At 46.1% G+C, this 27828-nt stretch overlaps 1 protein-coding gene across 1 annotated transcript in view; it reads right to left on the bottom strand.

The window, feature by feature from the left end:
• The window catches only part of LOC148592484 (uncharacterized), a 56040-nt gene extending 34072 nt beyond the window's left edge, over positions 1–21968 (bottom strand). The window contains exon 1 of the mRNA XM_088534621.1: positions 21894–21968. Coding sequence (XP_088390747.1) covers positions 21894–21968 — 75 coding nt within the window. The remainder of the gene's footprint in view (positions 1–21893) is intronic.
• Between the last annotated feature and the right edge of the window lie 5860 nt (positions 21969–27828).

Genomic DNA, 27828 nt, shown 5'->3' with positions numbered 1-27828 from the left:
ACTGGGAAATTGCAATCTTGAGCTGTTGCATCTAATAGGTCTCTACACATTAGGTCTCTTGGGCACAATGCTCAAGGTGGGGGAGTCCTGTACTTAAGCGATGAAGTAGGACGGACTCCCATTTCCAGCACTGCCTGGATGACCTTGAAAAAAATCATTCAGCTCTTCCATGCCCAAGCTGTTTAACAGCAAAACAGCCTCTTCCAGCTTTTGGCTGTCTTGTCTGTTTAGACTGTAAGCTCTTCAGGGCAGGGACTGTCTTCTATTAAATGATCATAACTCTTTCTTAATTAAGGTCTTCCACACAGCCAGGGCACTCACAAAAATGTCATAAAACAAAGACTTTCTAATAAATTTGGGGGAAATCCACATTCTGATCCAAAATTGCACAGTGGTTTTCCCTGCTGAATATGGTGCTGAATCCCTTGTTAGAGTGTGCGGGGGAGGAGAGAGACTCCTTGTAATTTAAAGAGATTGCATAAAAGGCAGTTTAAGTCCTTGTGGCTGTATATTTCTTTTAATTAGTTTATGCACAGTGCATTTGCATGGGAAGATGCACAGCATGTGGACAGACTTAATTAGGAGAACAATACGTTCCCTCTTAAGATAATGACTTGAGGATTATGAAAATTATTATTCCAGATCCATCCATGGGTCATTCGAGGTTCAGTATCCAGCGAACTTTTAAAATGCATTGAGGTCAGCAGTTTGGATACTGTCAGTGAAGTCGCTTGTTTTTACTGTTGCTTAAATGATTAATTATGAACAGCGGCCGCATGCACCCACCACGTTACACAATAGCTCAAGGACTTGCCGCACTCACATATGCCATCAGCCACTCTGTGAGACTGACACGTTCAACTGGACTAAAAGATTCACTCTAGTCACCTGCCAGCAAAGTCTTATTTTCAGCTCTCCCCTTCCCTTTCACAAATGCTTTGGCTTTTTCTATCCTGGCCGGGGAAACAAGAAATTTGTCCCCATTAATCCATCTTCACAGGTGAGGAACCAAGATAACTAGATGAGCGTTTAGGATGCTGCTGGCAGCCCGTGTGGAAGGAGACAGCACAAGCCACTTTAGAGGGGAATAACTACGGACAGGGAGCTAGGATCTCACCCAGGGGGCCTGAGCTTTAACCCAGGAGTTTGGTGGGTCACTAAAAAGGCAGCTTCTCTGCTGCTCTCTCCGAACGACGTTCTTCTTTCCCAAAATAAGTGATCATTTTCAAAGTGCTCCAAGAGACTTTTTCCTGCTTATCGTGACTCAGGGCGAAAATTACCCTCTTCCAAACGGTTTCCACAAGGACAACATTTCGCAGCCAGCTCTGTTCAAATAATCAGAGGGCACATCCTGCCCTCCCTCTGCAGAGGCTGCCTTCAGATAAAGAGCCTCCACATCACAGCAGGGTGTGATGGGGCGGAGAGACCCTCTGCCCCAGAGTTTTGAGCAGCAGTTGCCAGGATCACAACCAAAAAGAACAAATTTGCACAATTTCAAGTTGAGAAGACTAAGGAAGCTACTGTCCTCAAACCCACCTCAACTACCAGGAGCAGGAAAAAAAAGAAATCCCGTATCTCACATTAAAAGCACAGCCAAAGGAAACAGATTTTCTGGGAGCCGCACCACATTTGCCAAAGACGACCATTTACTCTAAAAGAAGACTGAGATACACACAAAGAGTTTGGGAGCACATGGACAGCTCTATCAATAGCTCTAAACATGTCCCCCTTAGAAGAACAAAAATGAGTTGGATCTCAAGTATCCCTGCTTTCTACTTGCCCTAGAATGATATGGCAAGTTTTCCATTTACATGCAATGAAAGTGAATTAAATGGAGTGTTTTAATAGTGGTAACAACAAAAGCTTGGTGAAACCATTATACATGAGATTACTGTTGAAGTCAAGTAAAGAGCAGCCTTGGAGAGAAACAGAGAGGACAGTGTCAGCACACACCACTCACGGAAAGTCTTGGACTTGAGGCATTAGCTTGTTTACAAGCAAGAAAGAAAAAAAAATCCACATTTTAGAAATGGGGCAGAGGGGAGAGGAAAAGGGATAGGAATTTCCAAAGGACTATTTTCTGCATTCAGGACAACAACTCAACCCAGCAACTCAACCCCCAGGTTCCCTGTACCCACTTCAACGCTTCAAACCAAATTAAGAGAAAGCAAATTCTACCAGCCCAGGATGAATTGCTGCTCTGCAATCCCAGTGCAGCAGGGAGAAATTTGTGGCTGCCTCTAGAAGCTTCCTGCATGTGGCTGTCCCATTGCAAGGCTCTCCCTGGACTCTCATCTGGTCCTGTTTCTCAGCAGGGTAGCTGACCTCTTTCAGCCTGAATTGCTCACGTACTTCATGAGCAAAGTTCCAAATAGTTTTTAGAAACTGGAGCTTTGCTGCAGAGAGCACAAGCTCAGGGGCTTGGGAGATGTTTGCCCAGAGTTATAGGGCAGAGCACCAAATGTTGGCAGAAACCCCTAGGATCAGGGAGCACAGGGGATCCATCTACCAAGGAGATGGGGAGCAGGGGAAAGAAGTCAAAATGTGTATTTAGTCACAGGAAGGATGGGGAAGGAAGGGGGCAGGGGATACAGCTCATGAGCAGTGCTCATTACTCAACCTCTGCCGTTGATAACACGGCACCCAAAGCTGCCAGCCACCCTACAGTGCAAAGAGATGTCCCTGCCCCTCAGAGATTACCATCTAATTCAGACTCTGCAGTCACATTTCAAAAGCACAGTGAGATCAAAGCCCTCTCCTCCTCCCCCAGGCACTCATTCTCTCTGGTACGATGTATCTGGATTCACAAATCGGAGCGGCAGCGTATCCGGGTGTGCGCGGCCGCCCAGGACACGCACAGAGGGGCCGTGGGTCCCGCAGCGCCACAGCGGCGCTTGGGACAGGAACCCTGGGGACGTACAACAGTCATCATTTCTCTATTACGGAAGCCTCGTTTGGGCTGCGTGTGGTACAGCCAGCGGTAACAGCACGCGACAACAACCCCTGACACTCCAGAGCAGAAAACGGAGAGAAATCATTGTAAAAACTGCATGAAACTTCAGGAGACATTTGAGGAGATGGTCTCAAAATACCCCCAAACTGGGACAAGCACAAGAACAAGTAACACTCATTTGGGAAAAAACACACCTTGAAATAGTAGTAATTCCAAGCATAGTGCCAAGGTTTACTCCTTTCCAATTCATTGGAGGACAGCACTAGCAGTGTCAGGGCACCCTTCAGCACACAGGAGTAAAAGACAGGGTCTCCAAAGCACGAGCCCAGGTTATCCCTCCCCCTGCAACAAGCCCTGCCATTCAAACACCAAATCTGCCCCTGAACTGCTTAATCTGCAAGTGCCAGTGACCTCCCTGCGAGGGGATGGAGAGGACAGGGAGGCCGAGAAGCCGAGCTGGCCGTTTGCAGCACCCCAGCGGGGCTCGGGAGCAGCCCAGAGCTCCAAGGGGCAGCGGCACCAGCAGCTCCCGCCGGTTCCGCGGGTCGCTCCCGCTTCCAGGCGCTGCCGCCCTGATCACCAGCTGCGCCAGGCAGCGAGATCCGTAAGTGATTCCCAAAAGTCATTAACAGCCCAATCAGATACGCAGTGCTCAACTCCAGCACCGGAATGCAGAGAGGGAATTATCTGCGTGAGCTATACTTCAGCAGAAACCTCCATGTATTTTATATTGCAGGGAACTGGGGAATCTGATTTAACTGAGTTAAAAGAGAAAAAATAAAAATAAATAAATAAAAGCATGAGCAATCTAAGGGACCACGTTAAACACGGAAGAGAGAAAAATAATCAAAATATCAGCTACCACGGGGATTAGAAATAACAAAAATTATTGTCAAGGCACTCTGCCTCTGCCTTCTCTGAGCCACAGGCAGCTCCTTCAGATCTCAGCCGGCTTTTCAGAGAGAACTCAAAAAAGTTCAAGTCCTGCTTGAAGACACATCCCCAGCAGAAAATCTCTTGCCCACTGTGTCCTCTGCCCCAACTCCAGCTCAAGCAGATGAGCTAATGCAACAGGAGAAGAAACGGGGAGATATGGAAAGCCTATTCTGACTTACTATCTAAAAGCATCAAGCTTTCCATTCATGACAAAATGCAGGCAATCATTCCAAACCCGCAAAACAGACTGTCCTACACCAAAAACTCAAAGTGAGGGTACTATACTGTAGTTTTTATAGGAAACATAGGATGAGGAAACCTGCTGGGTCTGGTGGGTCTAAAGGCAACAACACACACACGTATGAGAACGGAAAGTGATACTAGGCTGGGGTCATCTTTGGAGGGAGGCAGAGGATGACCCTCCTGAGGGCAGTTTTATGGGTGCTCCCCAGTCCCGCTCGTGTCTGCACTGCAGCAGCCCTGCAGGCACCTCCTGCCCCCATTTCACACACCCAGGGACCTCCCAGAGCACAGGGAGCAGCCCAGGCCCTGCGGAGACGGGGCTGCTTCACAGGGATCACGTCCACCCTTCCTGCTCTAGGCTAAAACAACAGGGGCAACTACAGATCTCTTCCCAATATCTCCAACTCAGCCAGAATTCATCCAAAAGTGAGATTCAGGACAACTGAAAAGCTGGACTCAGCCTGGAATTTTTAACAAAACAAGGAGAAAGGTAAAGGCAGGCTTCTCTTGAGGCTCCACAGAGATTTGCATGGGACACTATCACTTTGGAAGCAAAAAGTAATGAGGTAATTAAACCAAAGTAACCGACCTGCATTTCAGAAAGAAAACTAAGCGCTCTCATAAGGGTAGGAAACCGAGGTAGCCTGGAGCTGGTCACTGAAACTCTTTATCCTTTGGTCTCCGCACTTGTAAAATGGGGGTTAAATTATTTTACTTCCTTCTTTCCCTCAAAGGATGGAAGCTGACAAATTAAATGCACACGTGTCTACAAAGTCTTCCCCTAAAAGAAACTGCCACAAGGAGGGCAAAACTGTTATTGTTGTTCTGATTAGAAACCAAGGTCCTCCTGTGTGGTTATTTAATTAAACCATAAATACAAATGGCTAAGGGTCTAATGAGCCAGCTCTGTGCAGTATATTTACATGCTTCTGAAAAGAATAATGCTTAAACTAGTTGCAAATAATAGTCTTCTCTCCCAGCCTGGTTTTCTCTGCAATCAGGAATCAGGCCGCACAGTAGTTTGCTGACAAATTGGTTCATGTTATGAAGATAATGAAGGCATCAAATTACTTTGCACTCCTTCCCCCTGGAAGCTGCGAGGCTCTTGCAGAGAGAGATTGCCAGGGTTTTATTTGCGCGCGCGCGTGTCATTTGTGAACAGACGAGCCCCAGAGGCCTGTCAGCCACGCAGGACGGCTCTAACCACGGCTTCCTGGCGCGCTGGCCCCGCTGGCGCCGTGTCAGCGCTGCACGGGAGGGGACGGGCCAAGACCCGCCGCCCCGAGCGGCTCCGGGCCCACGGAGATGCCCCTGCGGTTCCGAGCGCTCGCCCGGGTACCAGGAGCAGTTCAGTCGTGTTAGGGCAGCTTTTCCTTTGGGGCTGATCCGCGCTGCTCTCCAGGAACAAAGCCTGGAGTGGTGGATCCAGCAAAGCATTACCAAGGGGTTTGAGGAAGGTCATCTGCCCAAGGACTTAAGCACTTAGCAAGATCACAGCCTTTCTGGACAGCGGCTCGGAAAGTTTTCGTGGCTCTTTATGCCTGGTGAAAAGAGGTTTAAATCCTTCTTTGGAGGTGGACACAGAAACACAGGGGCAGAAGGGCAGAGAAAGAAAAATAATCCCAATCCAGAGCTGTTATTAATAAATAATGTATTCTGAACAGGTAAGATCTCAGGAAACCGGATCCAAACAGTTTTTTAAAGCCCCTCCAGCCACGATGAGAACCAACAAACCCAGCAAAGCTCTTTAGTGATCATAACAAATGTGTCAGGCTTTACCCTGCAATTGATTTGCTTTTAGGAACGTAAGTTAAGCTTTAAATCTATATTTCATATATAATCAAGCAGTCAAATCAGTCTTTTGATATAGAGCCCAAGCCAGCCACTGTGTCTTTATCTCAGAAAGCAGGAGGGCCAACAAAGCTACAGCCAGGGAAGTGACAGTTCTTCTTTATTATCCTCCCCGGTCGTGCCCATCTCCTCATCTCCCCTATCAAATTTCTGGGCCTTTTTGATAAAAAATAATTTAAGAGCACGCTCTGCAGGAAGCGCATGAAGGTTACAGATTGAGCAATGCCTGGGAACCCCTCTTTAAAAGGCGCAACCATAAAAAGGGCCTGCAAACAGGAGCAACGGCCCAGCCCTGCATGCAGCCTCTCCGGGCACAAAAGAGCATCACATGGAAAAGTTCTTTCCTTAGGGCCACTATCATCCCCTTCTGCTGTTCAAACTCAGACAAGGATTTTTCAATCTTCCTGTGCACTTGTTGATGCTGTTTTGCTTTATCCGTTCTCTCTGCCCCTCTCTACATAGCAGGCGTCCTGAAGGAGCTCCCCTCACGATCTGGGGTCAGGAAGAACAACACTCCTCTGAGCTGTTGTTTGTTGCTGTTGTTTAAAAACAAGGACTTGGCTATTTGAAGTACTCTCTTCACCACCGCAATATTCCCCTTGTTTTTGTTGTTTCTAAACTGCTCTCACCCTCGTTTTCTCCCCCTTGGCTGAGGTTAGGGTTTTGTGTTACAAGTTCAGCAGCCAAAGCAGCCTCAGGAGGGGATTCCCCCTTGGCTGTGCCTACCCTGCAGCACCGGCCCCTTTCCCCGCCGCGCAGCTGTGTGTGACACCAGCCTGACGGGAGAACGGACCCACTTCCACAAGGAACACGTGTGGCGTGTTTAAAGGCAGGGGTTCCTTTCCTCCTGAAGCCGGATCACTCCGCAGCTCTGGCTCGGAAGACCCGGAGCAGGGGGAAATACCCGCGCAGAGCGATGCCGACGGGCAGCTCCAGAGCTGTGGGGACGGCTGCCTGGGGCCCTGCCTTGATCTGTTCTGCTCTAAGTGAAATGTCTCTGGGGTAGGGACTATGCCCAACCATGCAAAGCTCACAAAACACAGCCCATTCTGCTGAACCTAGGCTTTTTAGCTTAGCCCCTTGTGGAATGCCTCAGATTTGAGCATCCAGGAAGGATCCAGGAAATCTGAGAAGCCGGTTCGGATGCATTTCACAGCCAGCTATAGAAGAAAAGGATACCATCCATGAAGAAATGGTAACATGGATTTATGTTCCGGTTCACTCTAAAGCCTTCTATGAATGCTCCACAAAGCAATGTATTTTTCCTTTGCATAAATATCCCACAAATCAACACGCAACAGGAAATTTAAAGTTGAGGCTGGCACCTCCATCTATAATTCACAGGGTCAAGTTGAAGAATTGAAGGAAAAGACCCAAAGGGCATATTTTGTATACCTAGAGAAAAAAGAAAAGAAAAAAAAAAAAAGAAATCTCTTCCTTTTGGAAAAGTTCTGCCAGTCATCCACAACCTTATCCCACCTGGACCACGCTCTCTTGCAGACTGATGCATTACAGCACTCATTTCCAATGGGCTGCATTCCTAAATGCCAGCTTCTCACAACTGGATCAACAGAAAGACAAGGGTTATTTCTTACTGCTTCTTGGGGCAATCTGTATTCTGCTTCAAAGAGTACTTAGAATGTTGTTGCTTTGCAAACTTCACACACCTTAGAATAGCAATGAAGTCCTGGTTTCAACCTCTTTGCCTTGAGACAGCAGAGGCTGCTGCAACACCCTTCCCTCGCATTGCAGTGTCACACCAGGAAGCTTTGCAGAAGAGCAGCCGAGGTGGATCTCATTACACACGAGCAGGCTTCAAAGGAGCGACGTGCGCTTCAAGCTTTGCCAAATTCAGCTTAGATTATTTAAATTATCTCACAAGATGTGACAATTTTCAGCACTTCCTAAGCCCCAAGCCAAACTTCCTAACCTGATCTTCACAAAAAGTTTGAATTTGGTTGGTTGGTGATGTTTTTGACTTTTTAGCATACTAGTTTTTGTTTTGTCTGGAAATATCCTGGAAACAGGTGATCTGGCTAATGGCTAAAACACCTGTAAGATCATGTTATTCTTTTAAGGTTTTTCCAGCTTAAGTCAGCTGCAAAAGGATACAAAAGCCAGGATTATCACAAATGTAGAAAGTCAACAAGCAAGCAAGAGTTTCATAAGAGATCTGGGATTTGGGAATCCTCAACTTTCAAGTGTTCCATTTCAGACATTTTTAAAGAATTTAGTTGTTTAAAGGGCTGTTTTACACCACTCTGAAAGGCACTGCATGCCCAAACTCCAAAAACTGAGTACCTGAAATTGCTAGGCACTGCTCAGAAACTCAGCCTATAGAGAGATTATATATATAATATATATAAAATATACATATAAATAGCAGTGCTTATGAGCATATTTCTTGTTCCTACGATTCTACACTTCACTATTGCTCTGCTTGCACCTCTTGCAGGCCAGGTATATTCACGGCAGCAGCCTGCCAAGGCCCCAGCAGCTTCTTCTGCCATGTGCCCTATTGGGTCTATTAGCACACGACACTACCAAGTTCACTCCAGCTGAAGTTAAGAAAAGTTGAACCCCAACTTCAGAGAGAAAAACAGGCCAAAGAAAGATTCTGGAAGACAGACTCATGTGGTCTTGCTGTTTACATATAAGCAGCACAGGATTGCTCTGCTTTATCCATGAGCATCTAAAAGAACTGAGCACTTAGGGTCATCAATATATTGCATTTGGTCCAGCATTACTATGTGGATCATTAAAAGCTACAAAGGCTGTTTAGTTAGCAGCTCGTGTTGTGCTTTGTAACGTGTAGTCATCAGCTGGGGTAGCCAGACACACTCAAAAACGCACACACACAGATACACAGGCCCAGCACCTCTCCCTCCTTCCCCTCCCGCAAAATAACAGAAGTTCCTCCCAGGCAATTACCACTGGGTGCCCCCTAATTCTCATCTCTTGAGCAATTAATGCGTTTGCTCTGGGGTCTACACAATCCTGCTCTAATTTTGCCAGGGGCCTTTGTATCAAAGGCCTGAGCTGTGTGAAAGGTGATTTAGCAGAGATGGTGTCGGTGATTATTTTCAAAGGAACTGCTGCAGCCCCACCACGAGGGACACTGCAGCCTCCAGATAGGGGGCCCTTATCATATTTTCTATTCTCAGATAAGATTATGTTTCCTTTTTTCATCCTCCTTCCTGAATCTTCTTGATAACAATTGGGGGCCAGTTTAATCACGGAGGTTGAAATAACCAAAAGGGCTCCTCGGGTAGTGGTGGGGAGGGCAGGGAACAGGGCCGGCTGGGTGGGGAGGAGGGAGAACACTTACCGGTCGGAAAAGTTGGGTAAGAGCAACTGAGAAATGAAGCCAGCAGAAACAGGGTTATTTCAAAGGGAACAGCTGTTAAACTGCAACCAAACGAAAAGCACATGCAGCCAATGTTCTTGTGGTCGCTCGTCAAAAACAAAAACAAAACGAGTTGTTCACGCGCCCATTCTGCGGTCTAAACAAATTAGAGTGGAAACGGGCCTGGGCCAGGGAGATGGACGACCTCGAAACAAGAGGGATGAACCTTTGTGAAACGGTCCTTTCTGGTGGCAATGGTGGGGCGCTCTAAATGCCATTAATATGTTTGCGATAGGAAGAATCACCTAGGCGAGACATGAACTGGTTCTAGAGAGCCAACCCCAATCCCTGGAGGTCAGATCTATTTGGACCAAGCAAGAAACAGAACAGCAACAGAAGGGAACAGCAAAAGCCCTGTGCTCCTGTCCCAAACTGGGAATTCAGACCTGGAGGTGGAGATACAGCGGGGACTCAGGCCAGCACTTTGCCCATCAAGGACAACATGGCACTGCTATCGCATGGTGAATTCCCAGCACGTCGCCTTCTAGGCTTTCATACGCTCTGCAGGATCAAAGCCCAAACAGTACCTGAGTAAGGAATTTCCCAAGCGGGATCACTCCGAGTTAGTCGTTAATGACCCTGTCCCCATGAGACGATACTGAATGGGCACCCTAAACATTTCCCCTGGGGACACTGGGCTTTGACAGGCACGGCGATGGGGTAGGAAGCGGCGTGGCAGAGATAACGCATTTCAGAATTCCTGCATCACTTATACATCACGAGTGTTCCTCACCTGTTGCTGTGAGGCAGCCCTCCCAACTCCATCTTTCTAAGTTGCAAAACTGCAACACGAAAACTGCAAAAATCCCGTTCTGTTCTGACAGCATTACCTCCATCAAAGTAACTCTAGAAACATACCCTGATTTCCTGAGCTTGATAACCTTCCCTAGAGCCAACCTGGAGAGGAGGAAACCGTTGAGCCCACCTCAACGTTACACTGGAAAGGTTTTGGGTCAGATAGAACCATCCTGGCCATAGGTCCCACTCAGCCTTAGCAAAAAGTGCTGTTTCCAAGTGGAATATTTGAAGGCATCTTAGCCTCCCTATAAGAGCAGGTCACACATAGACTCTCAAGACAATTGTCAGTTGATGATGGCCATTCTTCCAGAGCTGCAAATGCCCAGACAGCTTTGGTCACTCATGGTCAAAGTTATATTTTCCCCTCAGCTCAGCCTTTGGGGTCAGAAGGAACCAACCCAACAGGGACCCACCTCCTTCCTGAGATGGCCAGTGCCGCCTGAGCCACCCGAGCAGAGCACTTGTCCTCAAAGACACTCACATGCAGAGTTCAAAGCCAGGCCCGTCTGACTGGAAGGCAGCGCGTAGCAGCTTACCACAGAGCTCTTCGTAATAAAGTCTATTTGAAGACTCTCAGTGAAAAGTGTGTTCCTAATAAAGGATAACATTTCATGGTCATTATGCGATACACTTAACTTTAAAAGGAACAAAAATGCTGAGAAAGTCATTTTCTGAAAAGGGCTCTCGGATTTCATTACTATGGGTCAAGTGCCTGGGGAGAAGAATTAAAGAAAAACACGAACTTGTGCACAAATTAATTAAAGATATTTCCACTAATAAATTGTCCCTGTATCCCAAGGCAGAGCCTTCAGTTTGTAAAATGTGGTAATATTCAAGTTGTGGTTTTCTCCACCAGGCAAGCAGTTCAGCAACATTTAAACTCAAATGGACAGAGCCAGTGATGTGGAGCTTGGGAATGGGAGGGGGTCACTTCCTTCTTCAGCCCATAGAAAATTTCTGGTATTTTAGCATATTTCTAAGGAAAAGAAGAAAAGAAAGTGTCCCAGTAGCCCTCAAAAAAAGAAAACCATGGTGACCTTCTAATTTTTTTTTCCTTGATGCAGCTGATTTCTCCAAACAAGGTCTCCTCCTCCACAATCTTCCACCAAAAATATGAAGGGCTTGGTTCCTTGTGATGCAAAGGGTGCCAGTCACTGTAAAAAATGCACTATGAGGGGGGGAAAAAAAAGGGAAGAAGGAAAAACAGAATTTGCTGTCAGCAGTTTTCTGAGTAGTGGGGCTGACACAGCCCAGTGCTAATGACCCCTCCAGAAAGTGGTGCAGCTACCACGACAGGGGCTAAGCTGAAGCAACTAGGAGCAGCTGGGATGACAACCAAGTGCCCTGGGTCTAAGCTGTTCCAGTTGAAGACCAAAGTTTTTTCATTTCCTCGAGAGGTTTCATAGACTGGATGGGGTGATGTGAGGCAGGTCACAGGTTGTGATGCAGCTGGCACAAAGGTACATGAAAGAGTTACCCTTTAAGAGGGGTTGCACAAGACACGTGGGCTGCACATTCACTTATAACTACACTTTTGGGTTGGTCACCATCAAAAAAAACCCTGAGGCTGAATTTAACTTTACTACTTTGATATTCTCACATTTTGTCTTTAGACTGTTTGCACACATTCAAAAGCACTTACTGCATATATATTTATATATTTTTTTGGGGGGGTGGGGAGGGGGGTGACAAGCAAGATAGGGAGATTTGTAATCCTTTCACAGCCTACCTTCTGCAGAGGCAACCCCTGTCTTGTGCACTGCTAACAATCTATCCACAGAAGACGGGAAGACTTCACTCTCCACAGAAGGTAATCAGCAAGTCAGAAGAATGTAGCTCCTAAATACACAAATACAGTTAACAGTCCTGTCCTGGAAGCTTGGGTAGTTTGTTTGGTTTGTATTGACCTGATCCCATTTGAACATCCCTGTTCTCACACTGATCAGAGGCTGAAACGGAAGGAAACTGCTTCAAGCTTCTCTTCTCCTTTATTTTTTTTCCCTCTCCCCCCACCACTTAAATTTCACAGGCACCTGAATCTGATCACAACTTCCTCTGTGCAGTGTAAAGTTTAGTCTGAGAGAGTGCACATACCACAATGCGTTGGGATAATATTAATGTATAGTATTCGAAGCCCCAGGGCCTGTATGTTTCATTAATTTCCTCCCCATTAAAGTAAAATGAGGATATCCTGTAGAGAATTGCAGTGAACCATTCGGACTGTGAAACTCGTCCTGACCCTGCTAAGAAAAACAGACAGAAGAGGAAAGAGCAGCTGATCACAATATACAGCCACCCAAATGAAACACACAGGTTCCTCGCTCAGCCTCCTTTGCACTACTACCGTGCAAATATTTAGCTTAACAGGATGTGAAGGACTGGTCAGCAAGCGTTAAAAAAATATGCACTGATTTTTATTTGTTTAAAATGCGAAACATTTCCCGTACATTCTTTGCAGTGCATTAACCTCAGGCACAATTTCCACTCTGGGACTGAGCAAGCCAGGGACCCGGGCTACACGCGAATAATTCAGATTACTGCATCTGCGTGTGGTTGAGGCGTGCATACCAATCCTTGCTCGCTAGCCCAGTGCATGCAGACTCTGCCAGACCTTGTGGGCTTGCATCCAGAAGAAACGGCCTGTCCTAACACACTTGGACGTGGTGGTGGTCAGTGCCAGCCCGTGTTTAGGACAGACCCAGCAGAGCCCAAGGCCTTTGGCAGCACACTGGAGCCTCTTCTCCCTGTCCTAGCAGCTTATCCCTCATCTGGTTCATCACGTAGAACCCTGTGATCTCCTCCACCTAGTAAGCCTGTTGCATCCTCCCACAGCTCATCTCTGTGTCCCCCCTAAGCAGCCCTCAAGCATCTTTGCCGTGTCTCCACATCATTCTCCAGTCAGCTCCTGCCTTGCTCTGTTTTGTACTGCTTTGTCCACACTCCCACTACCAACATCACTGCCTTTTGCTCTGCATCTCCTCTCATGCCAATCACTAGTTTGGAGCACGCTTTCCAGTCCCTGTTTTATAAACCATCCTCTCACTGTAACCAAACCAATTCTAAAGCTCACTTCTGCCATCACCAACACTCTGTCTGTCTTTTTGCGAAATCAGTGGGCACCTGAATCCAAGCCCCCTTCTTGACTTAGCCTTTTACAGGCTGAACTTGAGGCGTGCCCAGCCCAGCCAAGCTCTTCAGGAGCAGCTCCACAAGCTCACACACACCAGGACGACACTGTGCCAGCTGCCACCCATGAGCTGAGCCCGGGCAGCTGGCCTTGCTGCCTGCCAGGGAACAACGTTCACTCAGAGCTCTCCGAGTACCACGAACCTCACAACCTCCCAGGCTGTGGGGCCTAACAACATGCACTGGAGCGGTTACAAACACCAGAACCAAATTTTTCTTTTTGGGACTTGAAAACACAGGCGTACGCAACAGGTTTTATGAGCAGCAATGTTTTCTTTGTAAAGGACACAGGCACCGTCCAGCTGAAGTTCTAGTTCTACCAGCTGCCCCGTTCTGGCTGTTTCAGCCGGTCCTGCCCAGCTGCCCTGGCCCCGCCGCAGGACGAGCAGGGCAGAGGCAGCTGCAGCCCCCGTGAGCATCGCGGAGCAGCCTCTTTGCAGGTGAACTAACTGCAGCACAGTTCTTGCTTCCCGCATTTTTGGCAGCTGTCTACCTTGCTCTGCTGTTTTTCCCATTTGTCCACGAAACTTTTAAGTCCTGCCTGCAGCATTCCCAGCAAGGCAGGGTGAAGTGCAGGCAGCCTCAGGAAACCTGCCCGGTTTCAGAACTGAGGTACTTGTACATTCACTTGCATTTCTTTGGGGAAACCCAGTACCAACAGGCATCTGTCTTCTGTCAACATGGGACACTCTTGAAAGAAAAGCGCCTGGGCTCTTCCCTCCATCGCCCACCCTCTGAGGACCTAACTGCAGTCGCAGGGACGGCGCTGTGTCGGTGCCAAGGCTGCAGGTTGGGAATCGCAGTGCAGAGGTCAGGTCTCCCCGAGCCGCCCCGCACTGACCCCTCCGGGTTGTCACCAGCCCCGAGCGGCTGAGGACGCCCTGCCCAGGCCTCAGAGCAGGGCCTCGGAGGTGCCCACAGACATGGGCTCATTTCAGCGGGCCCTGGAGCGTGTTCCCTCCCTACAGAAAACCGAGAAAATTCCTCCCTGCTCCTTCCCTCGTTCCTCCCTTTGCACTGTATCCACAGCAGCAAGGAGCCTGGCCCCAGTGTAGGTCTTGTAGGTGGTGGTGGGATTCAGGGGCAGAGGGATGCCACAACTGCACTACAGGAAACCCTTCCAAACAAGAGCCAGTTAAAATAATCCCAAGATGCAAACCTCTTGAGAGAAAAACTGGAAGAACTGCTGTACTGCATGACTGGAGAATTTAGCAAACTACTCCCCAAAATCTTCAGCTCAGCATCTCAAATTTTCCCTGCCAAACTTTAACCTGCAGTCTTCACTCTCTTTTGCCAATTCATTTCCCATGTCAGAGGTTCATAGTAAACATCCATTTGTATTTTCTCACATACAAAAAGCCTCACTTCAGATCAACCCTTCCTCTTACTTTTTAAAGATACCTCCAATCTCCATGACATCCCACTCCATTTCCTTCTCACCAGCTCCTTCCCAGTAACCCCAGAAAGTTCTTCTCCAACTTGACTTCACATTTCCCCTTTGCCAACAACTCCTTCATCCTCCTACAACTTCACAAGTACCTTCTCTTACCTGTCTTCCAGGTCACAATTCAAAAACCTCCTCAACTTAGAGGCAGGCCTGAAGAGTGAAGGTTAAATGCACATTTTGCAATGTTTCTGTGGTGTCTGGCTTCCAGGCAGTAATTTGGGCCTCTGTTTCAAATGCCCCAGATTGCATGAAGAATTTGGCCACTGGGCATTACAGGAATGTATATAATTAATCACAAAAGCGTACACGCCACTGATCAAATTTGTGTCATTCAGATTTGAAACAGGACTTTAAAGCTCATATTTACTTGTAAACTGCCAAGTCCACATTTGAGACTACAAATATATAAATATATCTATACCCACAAGTATATGCAAATATAAAAATTCTTCCATTTTGCACAGACTCTTGCCTTTAGCCAGTTCTCAGCAGGGTGGGAGCAGAGCAGGGAGACATACTTGTCATATAATATGCAACAGTCTGATGATTACTAATGTTTCTCAGTAAAAACCCCCATATTAAAAAAAATCCTTTTTAAAAAAAAAAAAAAAAAGAAAAAAAAACACAGCCCCAAGCTCATGATTTGAATAAGGGGGAGGGAAGAAGGTGTGTGGGGGAAATTGTCTTAATTAAAATTCTCCCTTTCATCCTGGTAATTACATTCAAACAGACGACAGCAGCAGCACCGCTGCTTGTCACCGTGCCAAAAAAAGAAATTGATTTGATCACCGGGACATCGTGTTGCATTAAATAAAATTCTTAAAAATCTGCCAAGGTTTTTTTTTTAAACTGTAATTACTGCTACAGCAGTGCAAAGAAGGGGGGAAACAGAGAGAAAAGAGAAGAGGAGGAGGAGGAGGAAGGGCACCCAGTGGCAGATAATACGCCAGTAATGATGGAAACACCTGTAAGCCAGCGGAGATCTAGCAGCTATCAGCTCTGGCTGCATTCCATATCCATTAGCTCCAAGAGGCTGCTCGGGCTCCAGGAACGGCGGCTGTTAGCTCTGACAACTGGTGAAAAGCTGATGAAAACGTACCAAAGGGGCAGTCACGGCGCTGCCATTTGATAAAGAGAAAAAAAATACAGAGAGACGAAGGGAGAAGGAGGAAAAAAAAAAAAAAGCCAGGAGTAAATCAGTCTAATTAATGGCTTTGCTCATTTATCGGGGGCAAATGCTAATTATTCTTTTTAATCACTTTTCCGCCACAGTTGCTTTTTTTTTTTTTTCTCTTCCTGCCAGCTCTGCTCAGTGTGAGAGGCCAGCAGAAAAGCAATCCAAACCTCAGGCACACAAATAAGGAAAGCGCAAGAGAAAATGGAAGAATGGGTGAAATCGTTCCATGAATTCTCACCAGGATTTTTCTCTCCGTTTAGCAGCTCCCCACACCTTCTCTGCTCTCCCATCTTTCTTCCTAACTGATGGGCTAAAAACAAAAATGCAGAGCAGCTCTTATAGAGAAAGCAGATGGCCCACAGGCCCTGCAAGGCAGTTTTTGAAAACATCCCTTCAAAGTTGGAGCTGCTGCTCTCGTAAACCGTGTTTCTGCCCTCACTGTTCACTACCGTTTACCTGAACGGATTCAGCAGGCTGGGAGCAGCTCAACCCTGCTGCGGGCAGCGCGTTGGTGCGCGCAGGGCAGGACCGTGGGGAGCAGCAGGCAGGGCTCACCGCACATCTCCACACAGCCACACAGCCCGGTTCTGAGAGGGGGCCAACTCAACACGGCCTCAAGGCTCTAAACTTGTTACCTGGAGAATCAAAAGAACAAAGCAACAGCAACAACACGCACTAATTATCACCATAAACGCTGTCTTCATTCCTCATACAGCAAGCAGAAACTGGGGCTGTGTTCATGGTCTCCTTGGTCATCAAAAAGTCTAAGCAATCTCCAAACAAGCCCATAAACTTAAAGCAATTCAACAATGCAAACTAGCAAATTCTTAAGAAAAAAGAAACCTACATGCGGATGCAAGGACCAGTTGGTGAACAAATCTCAGTAGAAAAAGAAAGGCGGCATCTCCATTTGCAGCAGTCTATTTGGAGTAAGAAGCGTGATGAGCATCAGTGAAGAAACATGGATGAAACAAGACTGTCGTCCGCCTGCCAGACCGTATTGAGGAGCGTCTTAATGGGTTGCCAGACCTGATCTACTACCACGGCTAACACCCAAGATGCTGTTTTGCCTTACCTTGACTTGCAGACGGAGCCAATGGCTCTAAAGAACGTGCACAATCCATTTACCAACAGCAGCAGGGGCACCCAGGAGGACGCAGGCGGGTGCTTCACGGCACCCCGGCTGCAGAGCACCTTACCTGAGTCACAGTGTAAAGGTCCCCAATAAGAATTTAATTCAGCAATTCAGTTACTGCAGAGCAGATCCCCTGAGTACTAGATGTGTGTCCTTGATAGCCGCTAAACCTCAGTAAACAAGTCTTTAATCATTCATTGGTAATTAATTAGCAAACAAGAACTAATTGCAACCAGATAGCTTTTTAGATTCAAGACAGTTGTTTTATGTTAATTAAATATGGAGTTCCATGAGTAACATAAATACATTCAAACCAACATAAACACAGCTTTCTAAAATGTATTTGGTTCCTAACAGCAGTGTTTTACCAGTGAAAACTGTTCAAAAGAAGCTAATTTCAGGGTGTTGTACAAATACTGGTGTTTATGACAGGTGCTCAAAAGCATGGATATAGTTATCCTGCTATGCACAGAAACAACACTCATGTGATCCCAACCAGGGACAGGCAAGCGCAGGAAGTCAAAACTGAGACCATAACACTCTACAATAGACTGAAATAAATGCAAGTGATAAATATGAGAGGAAATTGTGTTCTATTACATTTGTAGTCTGCTCTGAGAACTAAATTACTCAATTACTCCTTGGAAAGTTATTTGCTTAACTCTGATTACAGTCCTTGCTGCATTAAGTCAAACTTCTGCCAATGACTTCAAAAAGAGCCAAGGCTTTTTCTCATGAGTTTCATTTTCAGAGCTGACTTTAGAATGTCTTGAAAACAAAAACCAAACCTCAAACCAAGCTCAAGAGATTTAATAAAAAGAGAAGCCAAAGCTCTAATTTGGCACTGCCACATTAAAGATTTGGTGATTTCAGATGAAATGGTGCCTCTTGCTCTCCCAGGCTGATTTGAATGGGAGTTTTTAGAACCAAAAATCCTTCTGCAAGACTCTGGAAACATCCTTCTAGCTCTGCCACTCACTTGCAGGCAACACTCACCAGCAGTCAAACACGATGCTCTAGCAGTAACTTATTGTCATTTGATCCAGTAAATTGCTGGGGAGGGCATCATATTGGGTCCAAGCAGGTTACAGAATAAATGTAAGCAGCTGGGACACTGTAAAGAGGTGGCACGTTCCGTCCATCTTCCAGACTGGATTCGGGTCTCATTAACACTTAACTTTCTATCTGCTTTTCTTCCTTCTCTGTGAAGGAAATTACCGATCCTTGCATCCAACACCTTTATTATGGAGACTGAAACTATTTCCTCCAGCATGGTGGCACAGCTCTTCGAACACCTCCCAGCACTGTATTCATCAGGCCAGACACGGATGCATTTCCATGCTACAGCCTTTCCTCCTGCTCTGCACATCACCACAGAACCACCTGGCTTCCCCTACAACTACACAGCACGTTTGCCTCTGTACCTGGAAGGTAAAAGGTGAACTTCGTAGAGCATCGAAGAGCTGCAGTGCAGCACTAGGGGAGGTTTCCCTCTGCCTTGTTCCCTAAATCAGCACTGCAGGATGACAGGACCTGGTTCTCCTTGCCCGCCTCCCTGTCAGGATCCCCTTCCGCAGCTCACGCGGCTGGGGCTGCCACGTCAGCGCTCACGGGCAGGGAGAAGATTCTCATCTGAACGGGGTCTGGGGGGGAGAGGGGCTGGGGAGATAAAATCCCCATGGACTTAACATGGACTTAAACGCTTAACTGACAACCAGGCTATCTGCAACACGATTCACAGACACTGCAGCTCTTTGCAGCACAGGGACTGTATCCCTTTGGCATGGCCTCTCACACACCAGACTACACACAGTTGCAAGATAATTCTGTCCAATGTGCAAAGATGCAAAACAGATCACACCACGGGCTGGAGCTGAAATGCACTAATGCATATGACACCCCAAACTCCCCTTCAACAGGTCAACCGAGAGCAGAATTTTGCTGCCCTAAGTCCTCCAGGGCCAGCACGCAGCTCCTTTTGCATGACAGAGGGTGGCAAAAACCTATGCTGCCCTGCAACCTCTTATCTGCTCACACTTACCCACCTGACAAGAGCTGGGCTGGAACGGAAGTGGAGGGAGAGAGGGTGACATTTGTCATCTCCACTGGCAGGCAGCAGATTCCATCTCAATCAGCTGCCTCTTAAGACAAGTAACAGCCCTTTCTGCTCCCCCCACACACGCGTTACGTGTTTACAAACACACAACTTCCACAGGAATGTGTCGATACTCATGCAAACATAGCACAGGAGAAGAAAGGTTTACAGGAAAAGCATGTCTTCCTCCAGATACTGTAAGTTCTCCTGGTCTCTCCATTTTATTCTGCTTTATCTATCAAAAATATATTAACCCAAAAGCCTGTTTCCATCAAAGTCTCGATTCCATGAACATTTAAAGATAAGCCTTATCTTATTACTGATGCATTAACAACAGGAATCTAAAGGGCTACTGTCAATCATCTGCTTTTCTCTCTGCTTTTTTTCCCTCCACTTCACAGAGCAGCTTTGCAGGGAGCCCGTCGGGGACCTCGGAGGGGTCAGCCAGAAGCAAATGCACACAAACAGACACACAGAAATGACACCTTCCACCCCAAGTATCACAGAAAGTACCTGCTACAAACATCTTAGAAATATCTATGCCAATTCCAAAAGTTTGGCCAGTGCCAAGCATGTATCCCCATAAAGGGAAAGAGAGGACTGTCAAGAAGCAGTGACCCAAAGCAACAAGAAACTCATACAAATTTCTACATATACTTAACCCCTTCCTCTTAAAGCATAGAGCCTTTTGGCAGACAGGCTCAGAATACTTCTCAAAAGGTTTGTATGCAGGGAAAAAAAAAAAAGAGGTGAAAGAAGCATCAATGTCTCATTCAAGGTCACAAGGTCATCAGCATTCCTATTTCTATTGCATCTTTATTTAATTGTTTTATTATCACCCCTCCCTTGCCATCCTTTGCTACGTTCTTCTCCTGGCATCCAATTCCCTCCATACCATCTCTGTAAATTTTAATTAGCTCTTATTAGGAGGTTTGCATCAAGTGAGATGGCACACAAGTATCCTGGTAGCGATATTTGCTTCAGCTTTTAAAAGCTGTAAGGTCCTAGATTCCATATGGGAAGTACCAACCATTTCATACACTGATATTCCGGGCAGAGCAAACTGCCCTGAACTCCATGACTTTGAGGTAAATAAAATAACCACCTTAACTTTGCCGCAGCGTGTTTTCTTTCTCTCGCTTTTTTTGGCTTCCTAATTAGAAGTTTTAATTCTGCAGTGAGTGTCACTATGAGTCCAAGCCAAAAATAACACAGCCTGTTCCAAAGTCCCTTTGAAAAGCTTTTATTTTTAAAAGCCAGAACAAGGCAGACGATCCAAGAGCGATAAATCTAAGGTTTCTGCAAAGAGCTGAGGATAGCGGGAGGGCAGGGAGACAGCGCCAGGGCTGAACAACACGCACAGCACAGCTCAGAGTGGAAACAAACTGCTCGTGCACAGAGCTGACTACGCACACGCTCCCTACCCGAGGCTCTGCCAGGCCCTTCTACCAACATACATCAAAATGGTTGTCACTAAGGACCCGCAGGCCCAAGGCCTGGTTGTGAACACGAGCCCCTCCTGATCTGCTCCTGTCGTGTTTTCCGAGCTGCAGGAAACTCCCCACGGGCTGAGGGCCCTTCCCGGGAGGACGGTGCCCTCTGGGCAGTGTGGGCCAGCGGATATTGCCGTGTCAGGAACCTGCCGTCCCGTGTAACGTTGCTCCCCTGAGATAAGGGGGGCTCAGCGAGGCCATCGCACGCGGCTGCTGACTTCCCAACCAAGCGTGTTGGATCAGCGTCACCTTCACTGCCCTAGCACAGAGAATCCACCTCAGCACAGCCAGACCATCCGCCAAGACGTTCCGCCAGCCCAGTCCTGGCATGGCTTTGAGGTGGATTCATAGTATCAATGAGGTTGGAAAGCACCCTGGGAGAGCACCTCGCCCAGCTCCAGCTGAAAACTGGGTCAACACCAAATCCAGAGCAGGTTCCTCAGGCCTTCGGTCCCTGGGTCTTTAAATTTTCCAAGAATGAAGGTTCCCAAATGTGAATTGATAGTATTGGTCCCACCTGTATGGCTTTCTAGATTGAACACTTCCCTGTCCCTCAAGTGTGTGCAGAAGGAAATGCTGAGGCACCAAATCAAGCCAGCAGAGCTTGAAGCACATTTAAAAACATGCTAAAATTTATGAATGAATGGTGGGAAAACAGGAGAAAAAATTGTTGGCCTTAAAAAAAAAAAATACAGTGCAGGGACATAAAATCTTACCAAGAAAACTTATTAAGTGTTTATCCATATAGCATGTTTGTTTTTCAATCAAGTACACGTGCCCAGATCATGACAGGATGTTTGAACTGTGCACATCAGGTCTCTTACCCTCTGTTTATATGAATGTCATTCACTATCAGGCCCTCTGCGGAAGATCAACAGATTGGAGAGAGATGGGGCCATATCTGAGCTCTGCGTTGCTTCCGCCGCTTCTAACTCTGCTCCGGGTCCTCTGAGAGACAAAATCTCTTGACCAGAAAAATGTGAGACAAAACAAGGACAGGAGAGAGAAAATCCACCACAAACACGGAGTCAGAGAACAGCACAAACCAAAGGCGACCCCAGTATGCTGAACAACTCTTGAGACTGTGAGCGAGGGCAATTAAGGCTGAAAATGAGAGTGCACATAAAGAACCTGGAGTTACCAAGACTGAAAAGGGCCAGAAGATCCACTCACCTGGCAGGCAGCACGGAGCACGCAGGCCAGGGCCTTGCTAAGGGCCTCCGTGTCCTCACACAACATTCCCACCATCGGGCTGCTCCAGCACTTCCGAGCTCTCAAGAGGCCAGAAAGTCAAGAGGAGGGCTTGGACCTCCACACAATGCAGGGACAGGGGCTTAGAGCTGGGGGTAACAACTGAAGGCACCTGTACAGTTTTACTGCCACTCACCTCTGCCACAATCCTTCACTTAGATTTGTCACACAGATTCTAGAAACATCTAAGGAAAAGATAAGTCCTCAAAAATATTTCTTAAGCATCCACTCCTGTTTCAGGCTACCCAGAGCCCAAGCAGGGCATGATACGTAACAGGAAAGTTCATCCATAAATCCCTTCTAACAAGATCCTGCACTGCTCTGTTCAACACAAGACTGCTCTGGATTATTCTTTGATTATTCTCTGATACAGTACAACCCTGTGGTAAAATGACATAAAACACGGCCACAGGCTATAAGCCAGGAGCACTTTTATGGAGGCATTTCTCTCCTGGTCTTGCAGTGGATTATGTCTAGGCCATCAAAACTTAGTATACTTCCTGTGTGGCACATCATGCCCCTTTGCTGAAATGTTCTTTTCACAAGGCAAAAGCACCCAATTCTGTGTATTTTCATACAAATTATCCCTAACCCCAACATGCTGCAGTTGGTATTTAACCCTATAAATGAGCCAAACACATATAACCCTAGGTCACCTCATGAGCAGTCACTGCATGGAGGAATCTTGCCTGCACCACAGTACTGCCCATTTTAGCAGCTCCCTTCAGTGCAAGTTAGTGTATTACACAGGCAGGCTGAGCCTCTCTGGGGCAGCTGCGAGGGCACTGGCAGTTCCTAAGGCACCAACAGCTCAGAGGGGAGGATTATAAAGACTATTGCCCTCATCACCTTCAAGACTAGTCGTTCACCCAGGCAATCCCAGGTCTCAGAATGATTTTCAGACATACACAGCTGGTCATTAGCCAGCACTAGCCCCAGGTATCCCTTATTGCAGTTAGTACCCACAGATGAGCCCGAGTCCTCATGCAACGTGTTGCTCTCAGTGAATTCCCCACCACACGGCCCCTGAAAAGCCACCTTATGTCTCTGCTGCTCACGGGTGCAACAGCTGCCGGGTAAGAGCGCGGAGCCCCAGTTTCCAGCCTTTTGTTTGGGAGTCTCATCATTTCCCACCACGAGCCGGCTGGGGGGAGACAGAGGCCGTCAGTCTGTCTGCAGAACAGGCTGCCTCTGTTTGCCCCGTGCCCCAGTGAACAGGGGTTGTCGGCTGTTAATGGAGCACTCAGGTTTCCGCCGATGCCAGCTGCAGATAGAGCAGCCCAGCAGCAAACAAATTCACATCCCCGGGGGCTGCTCAGATTCTCCTCTTATTTGTTAGTTTATGTGTAAAATACAGTTGGGCTAATTCCTGCTAGTGTGGTTGCAAAGATTCATTTCTCTGCTCTGTGGAGTGAGCGGGGACAAAAAAAAAAAAAAAAAAGAGCAAGTGCAGCAAGACTAATGGAGCAAAAGAGCATTTTTCCCAAGGCTCAGGCAATTGCAAACATTTTCTGCTGCAAATTGTTTGCCTAGCACTCTGTACAGAGGTGAACTTGTGCAGCACTTTGTAACAACCAAGACCCATTCGTTACACACAAAGGAGCAGAAGGCATCCTAATATCTGCATGTTCAGATGGGCTTAAATCCAATAGCTTCTCATGACATAAGCTGTTGAATTTACTATATGCTTATTAAAAGGCCACGAAAGGAGAAGGGCTTGTTGGCAAACATCTTATTCGATTATTAAATATTAACAAAAACACTTAATCACCCCTGAAAGCACCATATTACTGAGATGGACCAGCACACTCACCTGCAATTCAACCCCCCACGTCCTTCTATCTTCCATGAAAAAGAGCCTGGACATTTCCTCAGGTACTTACTGAGATTCAACCTTGCCACCAAACTATTGTCCAGCTCAGTGACAAAATTTAATTCTTTTCAGCCCAAGAAGACATAGCTAATAGTTTGCTTTGATTTAGATGCGAGCCACAAGAGGGGAAGGTTGTAGTGTTAAACTGGATCCAATCTGGCTTTGGGTGCTGGGCGCTTCAGTGTTTGGCAACAGCTCTGATTTAGAGATGTCGCTGCAGAACAAGTTGAAAATCAATGCTGCAAAGACGAGCAGTCCTGCAGGTCAAGAACGCAACACACCTACAGAGCCCGGAAACTTGCCTATTGCCTGCTTGCAGCACACTTTGCAGCAAAATAGTCAACATTCCTTAGCATTTTCCTGCACTAAAAAACTTTGACTTTTCTCTGAAAAAAGTAGCTCTGATAAAAAGCAAAAATAACCGCATACACAGCAGATTGCACACAGGTGTGGTTTTGCAGCTGAAGGTAAACAAAACCAGAGTGAAAAACTTCAAAAGCCACCTAGAATACAGCTGCATGTAGGCTGACTTAGGAATATTTTGGCCTTTTTCACAAGACCTTCTCACAAGCCATCCAGAAATACACATTATAGGCTGGGCATGAAACTGTTTTGAAAATATTAAGGAAGTTATTAATAGGACACTTTCTCAGAGGATATATGAAGCATTGTACATAAAGGTCTGTCCTCAAGCTAATACTATTCAATATCTTTCTTAACAGTATTGACTGATGAGAAAAGATCAGGTGGGACTGAGTATGTGGGAGAGAAGGGCAGGAATTTAAGTGGTGATGACAAATTATGGAAACAGTCTGAAAAAACAAGGAGCTATTTAACACACGAAGAAGTAATATATAGAAATATATTATCAAGTATATGTAAGTACAGAACAGAAACTAAAAGGCCATATAACAAACCTGCAGAGAGGCATCATGGAGTTACTTTGCTCACACATTAAACAAAAGCCAATTCCCTCATGATTCTGCAACACCAAAAGACTGGGAAACATAAATAGGCAGACAGGCTGATAACACCCTGAGCTGATACTCGGCTGTATGCAGTACTCATGAGGCCCAGCTAGAGAGCTGCCCGGTTTGGAGAAATGCACTTAAGGCACTGACCACCTGGAGACACTCGGGGAAAAAAGGAAGCGATTCCAGAACTAGAAACACAGCTCAATCGGGGAGACCAGACAGTCCGTGAGCAGGGCAGAGAACACTGCACATGGATGTGGTCTGTCTCGAGGCATATACGAAAAGCAATGCAAAAAGAAAAGAACAGTCTGAAAAAAATCATCTGCCACAGTGGATTTAAAAAAAAAACCCAACAAACCCACAAGTTAGCTGGATATCTGAAAAGAGTAACACACAGAGCTGATCCTTCTGCCGGGCAGGGAGAGGGACAAGACCTCTTGGCATTCCTTTCAAGAGAAAAGAGCCGTGTCATTCCTTATAAATCTAAAATGACAACTCCTGAATGCAAAGGCACAAAGAGATACTTACCAACAACAGGTTTGAAGGAGATCTAACAGATTTAGCAGTAAACTCAGTAGTAGCTACGGGAATTTGTTCATTATTTCTCCATCCAAATGGAGGTAAGTTTGCAAGACAAATGAGGATATACTTTCCTATCTTTATATTGTTCCTAAACTGAAGAAGATAGCTCCAAAATTCATTCTGGAGCTTAAAAAAAACACCGAACTATTTCTCTTTTGAACATTAAAATCACACGCCAAACCAAACTGGCATGTTTGGTTTGCAAACTGCAGCAAGGGAAAACTAGCACTGTCACAAACGGACTGGAAACTCAAAAGATAGTAGTTTTCATCTGATTTGGTGCAATCTGAGCATGAGGCACTACCACACTGTCTTCCAAACACCATATATAATCGAGCTCTTCCTCTTATAACACAAAGGCCACAACCTAGAATGAATGAGACACTACCCTGCTGCAGTTTGCTCTACTTTTGCGGGACATGATGCTAAGAAAAGCTGCATACTGGTGGTTAAGTGATTCTCCAACCTTGTGCTATGCTGTCACTTACCTGGATTTGGTATTTTGTGCTTAGAGCATTAGAAACTCTGGTCCCACAAGCATAAACAGCTAGATTAGCCACAAAGAGAAAGACACCTAATTTGCAAGCCAGGAGCCACAGGCTGTTTACATCAGAGCATCCCAGCCATAAACATTTAATTAAATCAGTCTCTTTTCAGTCATGGCATATTTTCTACATCACTGCTCATTTTGTACTTGTTGCAGAGTATCTCCTGATGCTGCTTTTGGAGGGCACTGCAGTGCAGGAGTCAGATGTTACTGCTGTGGGCAGAAGCCAGGAGGAGCCTGGTGCTCAGCGGGACCCTGGGTTTGCCCAGTCGCTCTTCAGGGGCTGCCTGGTCCAGGACACATGATCCCTGCAGGAGTCCCCTCATTCCTACACTCATTCCCCGTGCTTTCTGACAGGGCTGGTTGCGAGTTTGGAGGAAACCTTCAGTTTTCCCACTTTGCAGCAGAAGTTCTGGACTAGGTGAAGCACTCAAGACGCCTATGTCGGCTTTGTGACCGTGCACGAGCCCTGCACCACTCAAAACGCACAACCCTGGTAACTTCCAGCAAATTAGTAACTATTGATTCACGTTATTCTGCTACTGTATAGAGGAGGGAAAAAAAAGAAAAAAAAAAACCACCCACCAACCAAGAATGTGCTTCTGCAGTGCATTAACATTTTAGTTATTTCTCCCCTTCAGCTTTTGAATAGCCAAGGTATCCTCTAATGATGGCATAAAAATGACAGAGTCCACTAAATAAGTCATCAGAAAGGGACTGTTGCAATGTTTGGCTGTACTGCTGACTGTATGAAATGACAGCCATTCTGACAAATACATGTCCTCGTATTGGATAGTTGACTAAAGTGACTTTCTTTAATTTTTTTCCTAGGAATTACAGACCAGTGAGTTTACTGCAGTGCCAGGTAAGCTGGTGAAGCAACAATCTAAGCCAGGGTGGCAACACCATCCTGATAAAAATATGACAAACACCAAATAAGTAAAGGAAAAATCAGGCATCTCCAGCCTACTGAAATTATCCACACACATTCATAAACCACTGGCTTACCAAGAACCAACTGACCTGAAGCTATTGAAGACCTTCATAAAATGTTAAGGAGAAAACCCTGTAGCTCAGGAAATGAAGGTTATCCTGTCATGGACCAGAACTGCTGTAAAAAAAACCTCCAGAAGTAAAGTAAGAGGCAGGCTTTAACCTATAGAAATGTCATCAGAGGACTGAAAAATCTCCATGCTGGCCCTAGTGCTGCTTAACTTTAATGGCCTTTGGGAAAGGCGAGATCTGCAAATAACCCAAAGTTAATTTAGATGAGAAGAGGAAGAGGAGAGGAATTTAAGTAGCACCAAAGCTGGGCGATGGCACAAATGACAAATGAAATTGAGTATTGACAAATGAAAGGCAACCACAAAGGAAGAATAAATTGACCCACACAGATACATTAACAGACACATCCAAGATAAATGCTGTGGGCATTGCTATGAACAGCTCAATACAACACGGACCCTGCACGGCAGGTCTGCGGGGGACAGGAATTTTGATGCTTAAGAAAAGTGAGAGATATTATTTGAATTATTAAAATGCCACTGGATCAATGGTATATAGCTCTTCATTTGGAATAGCACATTGATCTGATATTGTTAAAAGCATGAATGGTTTCTACAGGAGAGAACGTTGGAAATATTTGCAGTTTTTAAAAAAGGAGTAAGATCCAATCTGATAAAGGTAAACCAAATAAAAAAAAATAGTAATAAGGAAGAAAAATCCCCAAACTTTTGTTCTAAAAGAACATACAATTAACTGAAAAACTGTCAGTTAAAACAGCAGTTATGAAACTGCAAAAAAAGTATTTAGTGAGTGGGTATGTGTTTATTGTAATTGTCTATTTCACAAAACAACAAAATAGAAAAAAATTGAGGCACA

This window comes from Tinamus guttatus, unplaced genomic scaffold, assembly GCF_059628265.1.
Source record: "Tinamus guttatus ecotype Peru unplaced genomic scaffold, ASM5962826v1 Tinamus_guttatus_pri_ptg000580l, whole genome shotgun sequence".
Classification (NCBI taxonomy): domain Eukaryota; kingdom Metazoa; phylum Chordata; class Aves; order Tinamiformes; family Tinamidae; genus Tinamus; species Tinamus guttatus.
This window is presented reverse-complemented; position numbering and strand designations above follow the sequence as displayed.